This window comes from Styela clava, chromosome 2, assembly GCF_964204865.1.
Source record: "Styela clava chromosome 2, kaStyClav1.hap1.2, whole genome shotgun sequence".
NCBI classification, from domain to species: domain Eukaryota; kingdom Metazoa; phylum Chordata; class Ascidiacea; order Stolidobranchia; family Styelidae; genus Styela; species Styela clava.
In genome coordinates, this window is record NC_135251.1 from 22,188,160 (window position 1) to 22,209,990 (window position 21,831).

General features: G+C 36.4%; 1 protein-coding gene across 1 annotated transcript; it reads left to right on the forward strand.

Annotated features, from left to right (window-relative positions):
- The first annotated feature begins 15,263 nt into the window (after positions 1 to 15,263).
- On the forward strand, positions 15,264 to 21,638 carry LOC144432076 (uncharacterized). Its single transcript, XM_078120121.1, has one exon. It carries the CDS (start codon positions 15,264 to 15,266, stop codon positions 21,636 to 21,638), a length of 6,375 nt encoding a protein of 2,124 aa, XP_077976247.1.
- The last annotated feature ends 193 nt before the right edge of the window (positions 21,639 to 21,831 follow it).

Consider the following 21,831-nt stretch of genomic DNA (forward strand, 5'->3'; position numbering starts at 1 on the left):
CCGATTTAAATAAAAACTGCACCAGTGGATAGATCTAAGTGAAAATAAGAAAACAATACCAAGTTTGCGAAAAATGGTCAAGAATTAACGGAGATATCTGCATTTAAGTACCGCCCGATAGGCCAATTTTTTCCATAAGGATTGTATTGCGCCGACTCAAAAACTGTGACCGCGAGAATGTCAGACCGATTAACAACAGAATGTATCTCGGCTATTTTTGGAGGTAATCGAAAAAAATTTTGAACGAAAAGTTATTGTGAATAGAAGAACCTAATGCAAAAAAGTTTACAAATTCTTTTTAACGATATTAGCTGCTTTTCAATTAATTATGTACGAGAAAGTTTCTGAACTTTACATAACCTCTGGTCGGCAACGACTTTCCCAATACGCAAGTCCCCGCATACGCGGCAATTAACTGATTTAGCGTTTTTCATATCCGACCTTAGTGAACGATTAATTATCATTTAATATTCCTTAACTCGTAGGAGATTTACCGCGCTTAGTGAAACGTAAAACGAGAGAAATCGCTGCGAGGGAAAATGTCGGCATTCAGTCGATAACTGATGCGCGTTGACAGACGCGTGCTAAGATCATACTTCTCGTGCCCTGAATTAATTTGTACCGTTTCGTAAACGTATGCGAATTGACTTTTTTCAATAAGAACTTTAATAAATATGAAAAAAAAAACACATATCAATCTTTAAGTTTTTGATGTACGTCACATCTAAGAAAATTCAGATTACTTTAGGATTTTATTCTGGCAACGATCATTGAGGCCGTCGGAAGATCGTCGCAAATCAACCCTGGGGTTGAGCATATTAGTTTGACAGTGCCTCGTTGCGGGTAATAATTAACGATGTTCTGATTGAACAAACTTCATAAAAATTGGTAAGTATCAAGTTAGGAATGACATACATGCGTCCATATATATTTTATTGGTGTCCATAGACAATATCATTAATTTGCAGTACCTATAACTTTAGCGTAATTTTTAAAAGCCCCGAATGTTGGGAAATTTATGCGCTAATGAAAAAATTCAAATACCAAATCATAGTTGCGCATTTTATCTAAGTTATGTCCAAATTTCATGGAATTCCAAGCAACAGCAGGCAGTCCGTAGTCGTTTTTATGAGCGGTATTCTGACACGTCGTTACGGTACTTAGCAGACGTGGTGCGTACATTTTTTGGCGCGAAAAAGCGCGTTTTGTAACATTCCTACTCTATTACCGTATTAGGTACGGTACCGATATGTTTTTAATAGTCTATCGGTACCGTACTGTCCCCATAAAAAACTTTCAATTCCAACTTCCGCTAAGGCGGTACGGTACATCCGATTCACTACTGTAATATAACACCAAGTACGGCGCTATTTGCCATTCACCAAATCTTAGCAAAGCAAGGATTTCGTTACGAACCACCGACGTTCGATGGCACGTGATCAAAATAAGAGGAGTGTCGGCATACGCGTCCGCAGAACGTTCGGTGATGTCATAGCAAACAAATCTCACAGAGCTAACAGAAATATTTGAAATAAATAAAAGTAATAGCCTTCTGAAGAAAATTTTTATCTTTCACCACTGAGGATTTAAAAACGAATGGTCCAGTAATCAAAGAGAAAAGCGATTTCTTCAAAACGTGTCAAAGAACAAGAACAACAAAACAACGTCCACTACGTGTTCAATAACTTATTGGCTCACCATCCATCTCTAAAAGTTCCATCAATCTTTTGTCACAAGTGCTTCCCTCGTCTAAGAAAAAGTATATTACAATTTCTTTACCATGAGGTGAGGATACTTTCACTGGAACTATATTCAGGTAAACTCCAGCTGAATTTCTGGTATAATTCGTTAAGTTTGACCCCGATGTAGCAGTTTGAGTAGCAGTAACTTGTACTTTGCTCTTTTCGCTTAGTATCTGCAATATTTCGATGAAGCATTCCATGATGTCTGCCACCACATCCTCTCTCAGTACATGCAGGATTCTTTCGACATTGCCGTGCCGTATGACAAATATACAAACAGTTTTTACAAATATGGAATTCACGAATTGTAGCCTCGTGTTCACTTGCAGACTCCTTTTCAAATTCTGGACAATGAATAAGAAGATGATCTTTCGAACAGACAACACATCTGTATCTATTTCTCACAAATGTACCTTTTCTCTCGGTAGATTGTTCATGTTTGCTATATTAGTATATGATGTTGCCCAGAATTGGTAAATTACTCCACAATACTCCACAAATACTCCACAATACTCCACAAATACTCCACAAATACTCCACAATACTCCACAATGCTCTTACTCCACATTGCTCCACATTCACATTGCTCTACATGGACAGGACATGTTTACTTTTTCGGAAAGGTATTAGAGTATTCGCTAGAGGGGTCAGGGGTGTTTCTCTCTCTCTCGATAAGACCTTGACATGAGAATTGGGAGAGAGAAAAATAGCGCTATTGTTTAATTTTCGCGCTTTAATTGATAAGACTTCGAGGAATTGGTAGAGAGAAAAATCGCGCTATTGTTTAATTTTCGCCCTTTAATTGATAAGACTTCGTCAAACTGGGGAGAGAGAAAAATCGCGTTATTGTTTTAACGGGGTGGAATCGCTTGTGTAATTGATAAGACTTCGGCGAACTGGGGAAAGAGAAAAATCACGTTATTACTTTATGGGGGTGCAATTAATCGTATTTTCGCTCTCTTGATCGATAAGACCTCAGCGTGATGAAGTGAGTTACCGTGAATAATTAGATAATAAAACTGCGTGAGAAGATCTGCGCAATCGTTTTGTTTAAATGGAATAGTGTCTTATTATAAACGAAGAAAGAGTTTGTTGAAACTTGATCAATGCGAGAAAAACATCATGATTGCTTGACTATGATAAACTGTTTACTTTGAAATATTCTGACGCTTATGAAGAAAATATCAGCTATGTTTGTAAGTGAATCTGCGCAATTGTTTTCTTTTAATGGCTTGTGCCGTAAACAACAAGACTTGCTGTGTAGCGCTGTTACACTGTTTGTTTTTATAAAGAATGTAAAAGAGAGAAAAATTATTTACAGAAAAATCTAGTTATTTTTACAATTAAACAAAATCGGAAATATATCACTCCGTGAATTTATAGGAAAATTAACTAAACAGTGGTGATACAGTAAAATGAAACGAAACCCTAAACAAAGGAATGAAATATGAAATGCGAGTGGGATTGCTGAAATTTTGACGATGAATTTTATCCGGGTATTTGTTAACGTATGCTTTTTTACTAAATATCTCATTAAATATGATGAAATAGATTCAGCGTGACAAGTAAACCCCCCATCTGGTGCTTATTTTATTGGAATATTGTTGCGATTATGAATAAAAAGTCGGTTGGGTTTTTAAGGTTTGCAGCTTTAATAACAAAACTAACGCAGTATCCACCATTTCGTGTAGTATCAGACCACATAATTTATTTTATACCACTGGTCGTACTATACGGGGCGGCTTTGTAGTTTTAACATATTGAGACTGTTGTGTGAAAGGTTTCTCAGAAATGAAGGAAGTGTTTTATGCTTTGGCGTCAGTGAAAATTTATGATCAACTCCGGGTGCAGTTCGAAATAAAATTCTGGTTCCGACTGTGGGAAAAAAATGTCAACTATGACTCTGTGTTTTGAAAAAATCGATTTCAACTTTTGGCCGAAAAATATTAGTGTATGCATAACTATTAAGAACGCTCAGTAAAAGTAATGATTTTGCAGTCTTAATCAGAAGTTATACATGATAATCTTCATCGATGCTCTGCAATTTTGACTCCAGATAGTTTAAAAAATAAGACTGCGGCTCCATTGAAAACATGTTAAACTTCAAATAGCCCGGATTAAAACAAAAACTGAATTCACTGAAGTTGTAGATTTGTACCCTCTTTATCATTTATTAATTAAATATTTAATCTTTTTAAACCCCACACATACTTTAAAACATTACCATGATATTAAAAATAATGTGACATAAAAGTAAAGGCGTAGATGTATTCCTAAAACACATTTATTAATATTCAATATTATTATTCATAATTATTTTACTTTGTAGAAATAACGTACGAGTATTAATTCTATGAAAAGTATTATTAGGCTCAAATAATCGTACATTACAACAGAAACATTTGAAACATTTCTATTACTCCGAGATCAGGTTCAGGTTGTGCGCCATCTTGGTGCGCATACTTCAAGAGGTCCGACTGATAAATTGCCTACATATTCAACATTTTATTATCATAAAAAAGTTTATTGTAAAAGCTTTTTGGCAATGTATGCTTATTTTACTTTACAGAAATAACGTGCTGGTATTCATTCTATAAAAATATTATCAACCGTAAATAATCATACATTACAACAGAAACATTCGAAGTATTTCTATTACTCCGAGATATTAACTGATAAATTACCTACATGTTTAGCATTTTACATTTTGTTATCATAAAAAAAAGTTTATTATGAAAGCTTTTTAGCAATGTATAATTATTTTACTTTACAGATATAACGTGCGAGCATTCATTCTATGAAAAATAATATTAATAATCATACACTACAACAGAAACATTTGAAATATTTCCATTACTCCGAAATATTAACTGATAAATTGCCTACACTTTCAGCATTTTACATTTTTTTTTATCATCAAAAGTTTATTTGAAATCATTTAGTAATTCATAATCATTTTACTTTACAGAAATAACGTGCGAATATACATTTGATAAAATATAATATTAATCGTAAGTAATCATACATTAAAACAGAAACATTTGAAATATTTCCATTACACCGAGATATTGACTGCACTTTCAGCATTTTACATTTTTTTATCACAAAAAGTTTATTTGAAATCATTTAGTCATTTTACTAATAACGTGCGAATATACATTTGATAAAAAATAATATTAATCGTAAATAATCATACATTACAACAACCGAGTAATTAACTGATAAACATATATCAAAAATGCATTTCAATATGAAGCAACAATGACATTATGAATTAAATATCAATACAATGTCATATTGACTCAAAAATAAAGCTACGTGATAAATAATCGATCTACATTGAAAATTCAAAATTTAGAACTACGCACTTGGGCGGCATGAATCAAAACCCGTTACAAATTTTTAATCATCCAATCTTTCATGTATATTAAATTTAATTTTAAAATAGTTGAGAAATGTTCTCGGACAACGATAAAGGCCTTATACTACAATATAAATAACAGTATCTTCTATATTTAGAATTACGATTTTAAAGTGTTTACCATGAACTGATTTTATTTTACTTTTCAATGATGTTTACTGAAAGCAACCGTATTTGTTACCGCAACAAGTTGAAAAATCCAATTTTATTATGCGGAGATGAAACGTATAAAATTAGTTGTTTTACATTCACCTAAATTGGGTAAAATGTTATCAGTAATCTAATCTGAGCATAATACCAAAATATTAAACATCTCAACCTCATTCCGATTTGATCTTCTTTATTGAATTACCGATAGATGGTAAACGCGTTACAATGTCTTTTTAAAAACAACGCTACACACAACTTCACGAAATTATAAAATTAAGTTTATTATAACAGAATAATCTTCAATGCACTGCAACAATATGTTTGAACATAAACGCTGAAATTCCCTTATAAAGTTCATAAACGATGCCATGAGCAATTTCATCAAAATTTATCAAAAATGCACTTCAACGTCCAGGCGCGAATACATGAAATTACGATCATATCTCCTATAAGCGACGTCCCAAATAATCTCGTGGCTCTACATTTTGAACGCAGTTGAGTAATTTTTTATGTACAAACCGTTATGCTAAATATAAATGATAAAATACCCCCATACCGAGTTTAGAGGCCCGCCATGAACAACTCCGCAACTCCAAGGCAACATGTAATGTGTAGCAACTATACGCTACAAAGCAAACGATTTACCTTCATACCGCTTCTTAACACCTCATAAACAACTTCATCAAACTTATAAAAACAAATCAGTAGACAACAATATTTCTCTTCAGATATACGAAAGCTGCACCACAAGTCACTTCGAATTTCCAATATGAATTTTCAAAAAGTATTTATATATTTTCCACATTAACATAAAATCTAACAATTTAATATTATACCAAAACATTCAAGTAAAACAAAATAATTCAAATTCTTTTTCAATCTTTCAACAATAATTAAATATCCTTCATATTTAACGAGATATTTAGTAAAAAAGCATACGTTAACAAATAACCGGATAAAATTCATCGTCAAAATTTCAGCAATCCCACTCGCATTTCATTTTTATTCCTTTGTTTAAAGTTTATTTTCATTTTACAGTATCACCACTGTTTAGTTAATTTTCCTATAAATTCACGGATTGATATATTTCCGATTTTGTTTAATCGTTTGTGACAATGCGAAATCTCTACGTAACTTCTCTTTCGTGCATATGAAACAAAATTTAGGAACTGAACAGCTCATACACCGAAACAACTCTATACTCTAAATATCAGAATCCTTCTCACTCACATCAAGCTAAGTGCAAAATAATTTCGCAATACTACATTATTGTCACATGATAATCATATTCGTCATCGAATTAATCACGGTTAAATAATCTGAGTTATGTTTTAATAAGAAATGATTTAAAAAAAACCAATATGTATATTGTTACGTGTATGTAAGATACTTGAATAAAGTCATGTGTCTCACAATCTGTTTGGAATATATCAACTTTCAGGACATATATACATGTGTGTAACCGCCATTTGTTTGTATACATTTTTCATAAATGAAAACAAAATCTTTGTAATTTTTATTATGGCCATAGCGGTATTTTAGTATCGTAACATGGTTACACTCATATGCATATTACGTAGCTACATCTCTGCCGAGTGTAATACGGGGCCAAATTAATTCTATCATAATCAAATACTAAAATAGAAACAGCTCTGTCAATTTTCAGCAAATCAGTTACGGGCAATACAACTTTCATTCTGGTCGACTAGACAAAATTCAAGCAAAAAAAGAATCGTTCCAACTGCTTAATCAACATTTTATCTTTACATAAAATTTATACCAATGTATCAAATGTCAGAAGTATTAACAAAATAATTTTATTAGCTCATTACTGAGCATTCAATACTTGCCACATTTGAAGATTTGTTAATAAATATGCACACGCTAATAAATTGACGCATGCTGAATTTTTATGGTGTATAATTAGATTCCATCGCAAGAATTACCGCAGTTCAACTAACATTTAAACTTTTCTACTTCACTCATTAAAATTAATTGCACGCCAAAGCATAAAACATTTTCTTCATTTCTGAGAAACCTTTCACACAACAGTCTCAATATGTTAAAACTACAAAGCCGCCCCGTATAGTACGACCAGTGGTATAAAATAAATTATGTGGTCTGATACTACACGAAATGGTGGATACTGCGTTAGTTTTGTTATTAAAGCTGCAAACCTTAAAAACCCAACCGACTTTTTATTCATAATCGCAACAATATTCCAATAAAATAAGCACCAGATGGGGGTTTTACTTGTCACGCTGAATCTATTTCATCATATTTAACGAGATATTTGATAAAAAAGCACACGCTAACAAATAACCGGATAAAATTCATCGTCAAAATTTCAGCAAATTGCACTCGCATTTCATTTTTTATTCTTTTGTTTAAGGTTTCGTTTCATTTTACTGTATCACCACTGTTTAGTTAATTTCCCTGTAAATTCACGGAGTGATATATTTCCGATTTCGTTTAATCGTAAAAATAACTAGATTTTTCTGTAAATAATTTTTCTCTCTTTTACATTCTTTATAAAAACAAACAGTGTAACAGCGCTACACAGCAAGTCTTGTTGTTTACGGCACAAGCCATTAAAAGAAAACGATGGCGCAGATTCATTTACAAACATAGCTGATATTTTCTTCATAAGCGTCAGAATATTTCAAAGTAAACAGTTTATCATAGTCAAGCAATCATGATGTTTTTCTCGCATTGATCAAGTTTCAACAAACTCTTTCTTCGTTTATAATAAGACACTATTCCATTTAAACAAAACGATTGCGCAGATCTTCTCACGCAGTTTTATTATCTAATTATTCACGGTAACTCACTTCATCACGCTGAGGTCTTATCGATCAAGAGAGCGGAAATGCACCATAAAGGCTCATAAAGTAATAACGCGATTTTTCTCTTTCCCCAGTTCGCCGAAGTCTTATCGATTATACAAGCGATTCCACCACCGTTTAAACAACAACGCGACAAGCGATTCCACCCCGTTAAAACAATAACGCGATTTTTCTCTCTCCCAAATATGACGAAATCAATTAAAGAGCGAAAATTAAACAATAGCGCGATTTTTCTCTCTCCCAATTCCTCGAAGTCTTATCAATTAAAGGGCGAAAATTAAACAATAGCGCGATTTTTCTCTCTCCCAATTCTCATGTCAAGGTCTTATCAAGCGAGAGAGAAACACCCCTGACCCCTCTAGCGAATACTCTAATACCTTACCGAAAAAGTGAACATGTCCTGTCCATGTAGAGCAATGTGGATGTGGAGTAAGAGCATTGTGGAGTATTGTGGAGTATTTGTGGAGTATTGTGGAGTAATTTACCAATTCTGGACAACATCATATACTACTTGCTATCACCACTTGTTGAATTGGAATTTGCATAAATTCTCTTCTTTTGAGGGTGTTTAGCCTTTTCCCTCTCTTTATGAGCTCTCATAGTTTTGCCCATTGATGGGCACCCTTTAAAAGATGTTCAAATTATAATTCAATGTTTCTGTTCTCATAATCTGTTGCCTCTTCTTCCCATTTATTATGGTACTTTAGGGGTAATCTACATGAAAGTTGTGCAATATTGTCGAAATTATTTAGATCTGAATATTGCTTCCAATGCGACAGCGTTAGGTAACATTCTTCCATTTTATGAGAAAGATCCAGAAGACTATCTCGATCATCTGGTTTCAACATTGGACCATGTACTAACTCTTCCATATAAGTTCTGGCAATCGACAATGGTCTTCCATAAGCCTCTCTCAAGAGTCTCTTTGCTAAAGTCAATCCTTCTGTAGGCGGATATACAGAACATTGACAAATCAATTCTCTTGATTTACCTTTGCAAAATTATTGCAAGTAAGTAAGTCTCAGATTGTCATCTGAAATCTTGTTCTCAATATTTATCTTGAAACTATTCATGAATCTTGTATATTCTTCATGAGAACCATGAAACCAAAGTAAGTCAGGCTTAGGTAAATCTACCATGTCACGCATTGTAGATGTCATGGTAGCAAGAATAGAGCCAACATCTTGTGATTGCATATTTATTATTACCTGACTCACAAAATTGACCTGTCTCGTTTCACCTTGTCTAGGTTGAGATGCTTGATTAACGGGATTCATCTCTTTCGTAATCACTTTCTGGACCGGATCCAAGGTTAATCTAACTTGTGGCTCTCTAGGAGGCACAATACAATTGGTTTGACCAACTTGAAATGTGTTTACTTCAGCTTGTGCTTCTTCACATTCGACCAATCGAGCTATCGGTGGTACAGAATTCATTTCTTGAAACTGGACTTCTTCTTTGCGATTAGAGCTTCTTTCCCACACTTCCGCTCAACACAAGCGGCTTGATGTTCGCGTATAGCTTCTAATCGTCTTATTTCCGTCTCTGATGCTGATTTTATCTCTTCAGCACGCTGCTTCTCTGACAGCTGCTGAATTTTAATTTTGCAAGTTCCCTGACAGCTATAGCTTCAGTTTTCTTGTAACTGGAACTTGTACTTCTATAACTCGATGCTGCTCTGGCAGATCGAGGTCTTGATATGTTAGATGATTTTCCTCTAGCCACAGATTGTGGTTTTGATGGAGGATTCTCAACGATTTGTGTGCTTTCTTGCTTGTGAGGTAGTAATTATTCCGCGTGTTTTTGATGCTTTTGTTTTCTTGTTTTTGTAATTTGTTTTGATTATTGCAGTGTTACATAATGATTTAACGCCGAACGCAAGAATGAAAAGGGATCGTCTGCCACGTTCTGGGCGGTGACAGACAGTCATGGTTTGAGTTTCGCGTGAGAGGATGATTTCTGTTTGAGTTCTAGCTGTCCATTTTAAGCTGTTTTGATTAAAAGAATAAAGCCGCAGTCGAACCTTGGATCTTCTGTTTTTATCGTGGCAGATGTTTAGTAAAGTATAGGAAGAAAAAGCTGCTACAAAATTGGCGAAAACGCCAGAATCAATAATTTGTGCGAATTATTGATATAACGAAACGAAAAGGAACTTTTTATTGGCACCTTCACGAGGGGGGTGATTTTGACGAATTTATAAGAAGAGTTCAGTACTCGATGTAATAAGACAAAAACAAATTCTTTATTGGCGATTCGTAATTTAACTTCTGGACAGTGTCTCATCATGACGTACACCTCTTTTACTGCAGAAGGCCTCTATATTCCGAAAGAGGAACATGTGAATGATGTGATAAATTATATTATCAGCGAGGTTGGTGAACATGTTCATCTTAATGGTCGTATGGGACGTTGTGGAAATTCGGAAATGTATCAAATTTATGGTCCGGTTGTTCGTGAAGTTTCTCGCGCATGTACAGACAGATAGCAGGAAGTTCTTGACTGCATGGATAATGGCATACTACATGATATTAAGGGTCGTACAAATACTTCGTTGTATTGCTATGTCAAAGGTAGCAAATTTATGATCCGGTTGTTCGTGAAGTTTCTCGCGCATGTACAGCAGGAACTTCCTGACTGCATGGGTAATGGCATACTACATGATATTAAAGGTCGTATAAATACTTCGTTGTATGGCCACGTCAAAGGTAGCAAATTTATGGTCCGGTTGTTCGTGAAGTTTCTCGCGCATGCACAGCAGGAAGTTCCTGACTGCATGGTCAGTAGCATATCATGAAGGTGCTATGGATACCAGTTTTAATCCGAAGGATGGGAAGTTTGGTACTCGGGACCAAAGGAGAACTATTGTCGTGCCAATGGAGACACTCTACTAGATTACGTCGATGACAGAGTAGCTTCTACGTCAAACCTCAATAGAAAGGGCGGTGGCTTTGATGATGATAATTGGGAGTAAAACCTGCATCTATTGATATGCATATTCTGATGTAAATAGATTTTTGAGCGCTGTCGAAATTCAGACATATCATGAGTTATCATGAATCGTTTTATGTTATCAACGGGGGCATGTTTCAGCCCTTTGATTACGTTATGGTCGCTTCATAACTGAAATGAGCTGAACTATATTCTTGTTGTGAATAAGTTTATAATTTGAGTTGTGTTAAGGTGTTTTAACCAAGTTCTCGTGACCTAAAATGACCGCGAATTCATTTTAACTGTTTTTATACGACTTGTGTAGTTTTGTTGTTCACGAGTGTTCAGATTTTAAATTCATAAGTAGTCTAATTCTAGTGTATATATATGTAAAGCACTAGTTTCCTATTTCGTTTTGAAGAGGATTTTTGTGTTTGGTTCACTCTTGTTGTACCCCTGTTTGTACATTTTTTTGTGTTTATCAAGCATGATAGGGAGGGGATATGTGTATGGCACTAGTTTTTTTTTAATTTCGTTTGGAGTCTGATCTTTGTGTGACTTTAGTATTTGAGTCTTAGTATTTTTTGATATTTTGTGTGTACAGCATGACCAGGAGGTCATGACATTTTAAGGGAGGAACTGTGTGATAGTAATTATTCCGCGTGTTTTTGATGCTTTTGTTTTCTAGTTTTTGTAATTTGTTTTGAATATTGCTGTGTTACGTAATGATTTAACGCCGAACGCGAGGATGAGAAGAGATCGTCTGCCACGTTCTGGGCGGTGACAGACAGTCATGGTTTGTGTTTCGCGTGAGAGATTCAATATCTGTTTGAGTTCTAGCTGTCCATTTTAAGCGGTTTTTATTAAAAGAATAAAGCCGCAGTCGAACCTCGGATCTTCTGTTTTTATCGTGACAGATGTTTTGTAAAGTATAGGAAGAAAAAGCTGCGACACTTGGAAAGCCACTCTTCCACACGTGCTTTGAACTCTTCATATCCATAACTTTCTCTATGGAAAGATTCTTTAGCTACTCTTTGAGCCTCGCCATCTACTGGAAGTTCTGCAACATGTATTTCATAAGCTTTAGAATACTCCACAAACATTGCATCCATTTCTTTTACTTGATTGATTGTAGAATCTCCTTATTTTTTGGATTCAACATCAATTCTTCTGCTGATCTATACTGGCCATTCAGATCAGCCAATAAACTTTCCAGTTCTTCTTGTGAAACTGGTTTTGCAGCCATTTCGCCTTTTAAGTGACCTTCTTCACTTAATCTGAAATCAATTGAAAAGTTCGATATCTTTTAATTGCTGCTTTCAATACTCTGGTTTAATTTCGAAAATAGAAGCTTCAGTATTCCTGCATTCGAAAACTTTAATGTTGCGCTCGATACTGTGTAGTCTGGTTACTTCCCACGCACATTATAAGATTGGAGACCTCATAAACGAGAAACGTAGAACGTAAAGAAACGGTTTTCTGCCAAAATAATAGATAAAACTAAATAGCTTATATGGCACAATTAATCGAATATAGAGGACTTGCACGGGTCACGTGACTTTGTTTACTGGACGGCAAAAAAACAAAAACGTCCAGCTGGCTCCTGTCAGTTGCAAGTCGGATTATACGTTTCCGTTTTGTTTGGCTGTTGAAAATGGTTATTTCGTATTGTTCCGTTGGCTGTACGTATAGTATAGACAACGAAATAGATCTTCAGTTATATTCCACTGTTTCCAAAAGATCCGGAACGTCGCCTTATGTGGATATCATCTACTGCTGTATTGGCAGGACTGCTTGGTGTCAAGTCCAGAAATCATCTTTCTTGTGTTTCACTGTTTGCGGACAGCACTTCGAGTGATAATGTGCCGTCATCAATTTCTTTAAATATTCATAAGCTCCCTCATTTTAATGGAAAGCAGATGACAAACTACTGTTATTGTTGGGCCTAGGCGTGGGCCTACTTGCAGACTTGACTTGTGTAAGGAATTAATCATCAATTGCCATAAGGTATTGTTTCCCTAGATGCTTCATAGTGGGTACCCCGTCCGACCTGTAGAACCTGCAGTTTTCATGAGCGACTTGATGACAGCTCTTTTCTTGTCTTATGCTTCATTGTTACAGTGAGTTACTTTTGCGTTTCGTTTCACTGTGTTTGTAGCCAACAAAGTAATTTATGTGTATATATCCGTCTTTTTTTCTATACCTATCTATTCCGTATATGCAGTTACATAATCATATATATATAAGGGAATCTGAATCTTTCGAGGCACAGCGAGTAAAAAGTAAATTATTTCACAATTTCTATCACTTAAATAAGAAAGAGGAAGATATGAAAGTCATTAGTCAAGCATTTATTCTTATTTTACAAATTTCCTCTGGGGTTCTCCGTCCACGTCAAATAGTCTTATTTCTGCAAATATTGCGCCACCAAAGTTAGTCTGTATTTGATATGCAGCATTTGAAACTTTAAATATAAAGATTTTTGCGTGGGTCTACGGTTTGTAAATTGATTTTCGTGGCCATACTGTGAGATCAACCAAGACTTGAAGCCCATGATACGTAGTATATCGTTAATTTGTTACCAGTTGTTGTTTGTTTGATGCTCTTATTCACCATTACTACCATTAATTAATAAAAATGATTTCAGTGTAGTGATTCCATTATACGTGGCTGACTAATTATATGTGGCTGACTAACACATAAAAACGCTATGGCGATAGGAAGTAAAATAATACATAATAAAATTAGGCTTTTCAAGAACTCATTCTTAAATATATTTAAAGTGAGTAAATGCGGGATGTTTTGATCACTTTCGGGTTTTCTCTGACTTAGGGTTGGATTATCCGGATAGCGGTTAACCGGATAACCCAGAGGTATTTTGCAATCTGATATCCGGATATTATTGTGACGGTTAACCGGATAATAGAGCAGTATAAATAATGCATATGCGCATTGGTGATTTTTATATTTTTTGTTGAGTGGCCACTGACATCTCTCAGAGCATATAATATCAACTTATATCCACACTACTCTGCTTATATTTTAGCCATTCGCGTAATGCTGGAGTGAACTCGACTATTAGATCACAAAACACGCCGAACAAATGTTACAGAAGAGCTCGACTTACGTTAAAATAAAAGCACTTCTACTCTAGATATTAAAATGCGTGTAAGCTGCACGAATAAATCCAGTTTCGTATTTTTGCGACCTTTCGAGTTTATCAAATTTGAGCTCTTGATTTATGAGCCAGTGATAGATAAAACAAAACGCCCTTCTAGGCGCTGTTGAATTGCCATCGTATTTACTGAATTTGCAACAAGCTTAATTTTTCACGGAATGTAAATTATCAAATTAAAACTGGCATAATGCCGATGTTAATTCTCCAAATAATCACGCGACGCGGAAGAAAACGATCGACGACGATAACCAAATTAGTCTGTAAAATTCGACCGCCTTTATTAGTGACGTTTTCGGAAATTTTAAAAAGAGGAGGGGGAAGTGTAGCGGTCATGATTCTAAACGGTGACCGCTATTATTATAACTAAACTGGCAACGGTAACTTAGGGCATTGAACCCTGACCAGTTTGGTGTTGGCGGGATCTCTTTCGGCGTGAGCCGCTTGGAGGTAGGACGTATAAATTTGTATCTTAATCAATCGGGGGACTTTTGGTATTATTAATTAGGCGTAGTTTAAATTTACATCATATAATTCTATTTTCCTGTTTCATATAGTTATTATTGGTCCCTCCTGTGTAATAGCACTGTATTTTACCGGATTACTGTTTGACAACTATTTCATCATTATTTGACTACTATTTTGACTCAACAATAAACATCTTTGGACAATCGTTTCGAACTTTGAAAGGAACTCAGACAGAACCGCGTCATCAAAAATAAAGTGCCTGTACGATCTATTTATTCCAATCACCCTAACGAGCACATCGCCATCGTATGGTGCTGAGCCGTTATAGTAAAATACATATCTCTCGGGAGGACATTGTCAAAATCTGCAAGTGTTGCAGTAAAGTATTGTGGGGTGTACCCACAGACCCAACACATTGTCAAAGTCTGCAAGTGTTGCAGCAAAACGTCATATAATCAGTAATTTGTGCTGCTGAGAAGGCCGTGTAGGCCTATTGTAATCAGCTGCAATTAGATACCGTAACGACCAACACCATGTCAACAAAATCTAGAGAAAGTCAAATTACTGATATAAAAGATGATTTGGATTCCTTGTCACCATGTGAAACTTTAAAAAGCAAACCAATTAAAATGTTCTCTGCTGCTGACAAGTCCGGCTCTAGGCCTACTAGCAGTGAAAATAGCTCTAGCGTCCAACTAGACCAAGGCACAAGAAATAGTGACTCGTTGAAAGCAGCCTTCACTGAAATGGAGAATGACATTTTAGAAGCCATAGCCGACTGCAAATTGTCTTTCGTCACCTGCAAAGATGGTTCTGGAATTCAAGCGGTGTTTCCAAAACTAGTGCAGTATAAGTCAAGTTTATCTTCAATTGTCAAGGATATGAAGAACATTTTATTGGAGACTGATTTGATTAATTTCACACGTCGTTATCAACAATGTATTGAAAATATTATACAAGTTTCTGAAACTGCTAGTGCGAAAATATTAGAACTAGATGAACGATCCCAATGTTCTCAATCATCTCGCCCAACTTCAAAGCGGCATCGTTCTGCTCGAACTGTAAGCAGCGTGAAATCAACAATGTCTGGGGAAAGCAAAGTTTCAAGCAAAAAAGAATTCTTCGACTTGCAAAAAGATGTGGCAGCAATGGAGGCTACGAAAGGCATTCGTAAACAGCAATTTGATCTTCAGATTCAAAAAGAGATAGCGGAGAAAAAAGCCAGGGCGCTAGTTTGTCTTCAAGCTGAAGAGGCCGAAAATCCTTTCAGTGTTGATGTGGATCTAATGAGAGGTGCAAATAATTATTTCAATTCAAATAATAGTTGTTTTAATGCAAATTCAAAATCATCTCCTATTTTAAATGAGGCCCCAGCGTGCATGGTTATTGATCCTCAAATTGAGCTAAATAATTCAGATATTTCTAATCATGATCAAGTTTCATCCACTGTTGTTGATATTCCCTGCCAAGCATCGAGCTATAGTCCTGTAATCAATCCCCGACTGCCCATTACTAATGTTAGTGCTTCCCAAGAGGCCGTTTCCACTGGTATTGTAAATGTTGGTAGCTTTTCCTTGCCACCCCCTAATGTGAATTCATTCCCATCAGTGCCTACTGTTTCTAATGTATCACAAAATGTTTTTAATGTATCCAGAGTTGCTAGTGCTCCTTTTAACTGTTGTACACAAACCACCACTGTGTCTGCCAATTCAGGCAGCTTACCAACTCATTGTAATGATAATAATATCTCTGTTCCCACTGTGAATAGTGCTGCTCTTCCTCCACAAACCTGCAATCTTTCCCATGACATGACCAATTTAATGAGTAATATTTTATCAGTCCAAAGGGCTCCTGTAGCCAAAGTTAGGGTGTTTGATGGGGATCCATTGCAATATCCACAATGGGAGAGCTCATTTAAAAAGCTAGTCGAGCAAAGGTTGCTTGATGACGCAGATAAAATGAATCTGCTTGAACGTCACTTGACAGGTGAACCCAAAAGTATGGTTGAAGGTTTGTTTTTATTACAATCCGAGAATTCTTATGAAAGAGCTAAAAAGGCCCTAAAAGATCGCTATGGTGATGACAGTGTCATTAGTGTAGCCTTTAGAACAAAACTGGCATCATGGCCTAAAATTGGTCCAAATGATATAAAAGGCATGTTGGCATTTTCTGATTTCCTTCAGCAAATTGTTGAGGTTAAAAAGGTTGTAGAGGATTTAAAAATTCTCGATTTTCCCTCAGAGCTATGTGTGTTAATCAAAAGAGTTTTGCCCTCTTCATTGTTTAACAGGTGGAAAGAGTCAGTTTATGAATGGAAGTGTAAGTTTAATGTAAACACATCTGATAACTTGAAGGTAAACTGCCCCAAATACCCTCCATTTGAGGAGTTTGCAAAATTTATTTTAAAGCGTGCCTCAGTGATGCATTGTCCTGAGATGACAGTTTTTGATGAGAATCTCAACCCGTCCAAGTATAATACTGAGCAAAATAGTAAGTCTAATCATTCGAGATATGGTCATCGAATGAATAAAAATTCCTTTAGCACTAATGTTTCACGAGATAGTTGCTTGCATTGTAATGGGTCTCACAAAATTGGTGATTGTCAAACATTCTTACGAATTTCTTTGGTAAAAAGAAGGAAACTGTTCTGGGATAATTTTTTATGTTACTCTTGTGGAGTGAAAATGTCCAAGGGTCATAGTGCAAAGTCATGCAAAAACGTGGCTTCTTGCAGAAAGTGCAATAAGGGCCATTTGACATGTTTTCATGTTGACAATAAGCCAGAACAGACTGAAAGTAACCAATCTTTCTGTTCTGAAGTATGCTCAATAGTTGACCAACATGATGGTGTAGACCAATCCATGATTATCCCAGTATGGGTCAAAGGTAACACTTCAAAAGAAGTGTTATGTTACTGTCTGCTTGATGGCCAGTCTAATACAAGTTTTATCACAGGTGAGTTGCAACAGCAACTGGGGTTAAAGGGTGTTGACACCCAGATATCATTATCCACTATGTCCAGCCGTAATGACTTAATTCAGTGCAAGGTTTTTAAAAATATTCAAGTCTCTAGTTATGATCATAAAGATATTATATCTGTTCCCAGAGCATATACCCGAGATGAGATCCCTGTCAAGAGATCTCAAATTCCTAAATCTGAAGTCTGCAAAAAGTGGAAACATCTAGCTGATGTAGCCAAGCACTTAATGCCATATATGCCAGATCTCCCTGTTTCTATGCTTATAGGCAGCAATGCACCAAATGCTATCAGACCTCGAGATATAATAGCCGGCCTAGAAACTGAGCCATATGCTCAAAGATCCATACTTGGATGGGGTGTTGTTGGGAAAGTTTGCCATGGTGATGATGATTGCTATGTAAGTCATAGGATGCTAGCATGTGGTGCTACTTCCAAAGTCGATCCCGGGGAGAAGTTTGTCTTCTCTACTAAAGTAAAAGAAGTATTATTTCCCAATCAGGTGTGTTCGATGTTTAATGCTGATTTTGTTGAGCACTGTGGCAATCAACAAAATATGTCAGCAGAAGACCACAGGTTTCTAAAAATTCTCTCAGATGGCATCACTAAAAAGGATGGCCATTACAAACTTCCATTACCTTTACGATCCCAACAAATCAACCTTCCAAATAATTTGCCTCTTGCTCAAAAAAGACTTGAGCAGCTGAAGAAGCGTATGCTTCGAGATCAGAAGTACAAAAATGATTATTATAAATTTATGTCGGACATCATTGAGAATTATGCTGAACGGGTGCCTGATGATGAAGTAAGTTTGAGCAATGGTAGTGTGAATTATGTTCCTCATTTGGGTGTGTATCATCCAAAGAAACCTGATAAAATTCGTGTTGTGTTTGACTGTTCTGCAAAATATGGTGGTGTGTGTTTGAATGATTATTTGCTTCCTGGGCCTGACCAGATGAACAGTCTTTTGGGTATTTTGCTCAGATTTCGTATGGAGAGAGTGGCTGTGAAGTGTGATATTAAAGCATTTTTTCATCAATTTTTAGTTGATGAACCGCACCGTGATCTGTTACGTTTTTTATGGTGGGATAATAGTGATATGACTGGTAACTTATGCCATTACAAGTTGAAAATTCACCTATTTGGTGCAATTTCATCACCTGGCTGTGCAAGTTTCGGGTTAAAGCATGCTGCAGATGATGGTGAGTCTTCTTTTGGTAAGGAAGCAGCAGACTTCATTCGTAATGAATTTTACGTTGATGATGGTCTGACTTCAAAGCCAAATGCAGAGGATGCTATTGAGTTGATAAAAAATAGCACAAATTTGTGTTCGAGTGCTGGTTTAAATCTCTGTAAGATAATGTCTAATAGTCGGGAGGTTCTTGAAAGCGTTCCTCAATTGTCTGTGTCTCCTAGCGTGCAGTGTTTGGATCCAAAATCTGATCCCTTACCTGTTGAAAGAGCTCTGGGTGTGGACTGGTTAGTGGAGAGTGATTGCTTGTGTTTTCGTATTGACTCGAAGGTTACTCCTGTTACAAGGAGGGGAATTCTTTCCGCAGTCAGTAGTGTGTATGATCCCATAGGTCTGGTTGCACCAGTCATTCTTGAGGGTAAGAAAATCCTCCAAGCCTTGTGCAAGGATTGTTATGACTGGGACGAACCCATTCCTGAGATTTTCAGGGTTAAATGGGAAAAATGGCAAAAGGATCTTTGTCATTTGGTGAATCTGAAAGTAGATCGTTGCTATAAGCCGGTAAATTTTGGTAATATCAAGCATGTGGAACTGCATCACTTTTCTGATGCCTCTGAAAGTGGTTATGGCCAGTGTACATACTTACGTCTGGTTAATGATTGTGGCAAAGCACATTGTGCCCTTGTAATTGGTAAGGCCAGAGTTGCTCCGTTGAAACATGTTACAATTCCCAGGTTGGAATTGACTGCAGCAGTGGTGTCTGCCAGAATGAGTAATTTGGTTAAAACTGAACTAAAATTGAAAAATGCCACAGAGTTTTTCTGGGTCGATAGTATGGTGGTACTGGGGTATATACAAAATGAGAGCAAACGTTTCAATGTTTTTGTGGCTAATAGGGTGCAAACTATCCATAATTTTTCTAGTCCATCATCCTGGCATCATGTACCTACCAAGGCAAACCCGAGTGATGATGCGAGTCGAGGCTTGCAAGCAGACCAGCTAAATGCTGGTTGTAGGTGGTTGAACGGGCCAGAGTTTTTGTGGTGTGAAGGAAAATTTGTTCCTCCATTAGTAAAGCCTGAACAGAATGATGAAGTAATTTTAGAAGTGCAGAAGGAGATGAAGGGATGCTCTGTGCATCGAACCATCGCCTTCAAAGCTGACTGTTCTGGCAAAGATTTTGATATCTCTAGACTTAATATTTTCTCATCCTGGTTTAAAGCAAAACGTGCAGTTGCAAACTGTATTAAGTACAAGGATTTGCTCAAGAATCCTAAATCTGCCTTTCAGAAAGTTACTTCTGATGATTTGTGCCAGGCGGAAAATTTAATTATATTTTCCCTTCAGCGTTCATATTTTAGTAAAGATCTAAGTGTACTAAAGAATTCTGATTGCTCAGATCAAGTCTCATTTAAAAACCGGTTTTCAAGATTAGACCCCTTCCTTGATAACTCTGGCATTGTCAGAGTTGGGGGACGAATTCGAAACTCTATAGAGGAGTTTAAGGTAAAACACCCTGTTGTCTTACCTAGAAAAGGTCATGTCACAAGTATTATTATTCACCATTTTCATGTCCGTGGTGGCCACATGGGTCGTTATATGACTCTAAATGCTATACGGCAATCTGGTTATTGGATTTTGGGAGGCACTTCTGCTGTTTCTCAGCAAATACATGCTTGTGTTCCTTGTAAAAAAATTAGAGGTAACCCACATGGCCAGAAGATGGCTGACCTGCCAAAAGATAGGTTTAATTTGGACAGTCCGTTCACATATTGTGGCATGGATATCTTTGGGCATTTTTTTATTAAAGAAAAAAGGTCCATGTTGAAACGATGGGTAATTTTATTCATTTGCTTGTCATCACGAGCTGTACATCTGGAATCTCTGAATTCTATGAGCACAGACTCTTTTATCAATGCTTTGCGTAGGTTCACTGCTCGAAGAGGCCCTGTGAAACAGCTACGCTGTGATTGTGGTAGCAATTTCATTGGTGCAAGTAACGAATTAAGAAAGGCTTATAAGGAATTTGATCAAGTCAAGATCAAAAATTTTCTCTTACAGGGTGAATGTGACTGGGTCGATTTCAAATTTGGGGTGCCAAATTCCAGTCATATGCAGGGTTTTGTTGAAAGGCAGATACGAACTGTTCGTTCTGCCTTGGAGCCCCTGTTTTTACAGTTTGGTCACATATTATGCGAAGAATCATTTCGCACTGTGTTAGTGGAGGCCGAGCAGGTTGTTAATTCGAAACCATTGGCAGTTGCTAATTTGAGTGATCCTCTGGCACCTGAACCACTGACTCCTAACCACATTTTAACACTCAAGCCCAAGGTTTTGTTGCCACCTCCAGGTAATTTCCAAAAGTCTGATCAGTATCTTTTAAAACGATGGAGACGTGTACAATATCTTGTTAATGAATTTTGGTACAGGTACCGACGAGAATGCCTTCACCTTTTGCAAGAAAGACAGAAATGGGTCTTTCCAAAGAGAAATCTTGCTCTGGGTGATATTGTCCATGTTATTGAGGATGGGTCTCCTAGAAATTCATGGAAATTAGGAAAGGTTGTTGAGGTTTTCCCCAGTGGTGATGGGCTAGTACGTAAAGTAAGACTTCAGCTTGCCACAAGTTTGTTAACAACCAATGGTAAGCGGGTTGGGGTCACAGCTTATTTAGACCGGGCTGTGCACAAGCTTGTTCTTTTAATTGCCAATGAGGGTTCCAGGTCTGTGGAGGATTGATTGCATTACACCTTTATTGTGTTAGTAACTTGAATTTACTGTGTTAGTAGTTGATTAATTTTATCACTACGTTCTTATTGTGTTAATAATTTTTTGATGTTTTGCTATTTGCATATGTTTTGTGTGTTTCTATTGAACGTAATTGACGGGTTTACAACTTTTCTCACAATTTGATACCTTTGTAATTTTATAA

Bases quoted from the DNA above. Each gene is read 5' to 3' on its own strand.
- LOC144432076 (XM_078120121.1), top strand. From the start codon at position 15,264: ATGTCAACAAAATCTAGAGAAAGTCAAATTACTGATATAAAAGATGAT.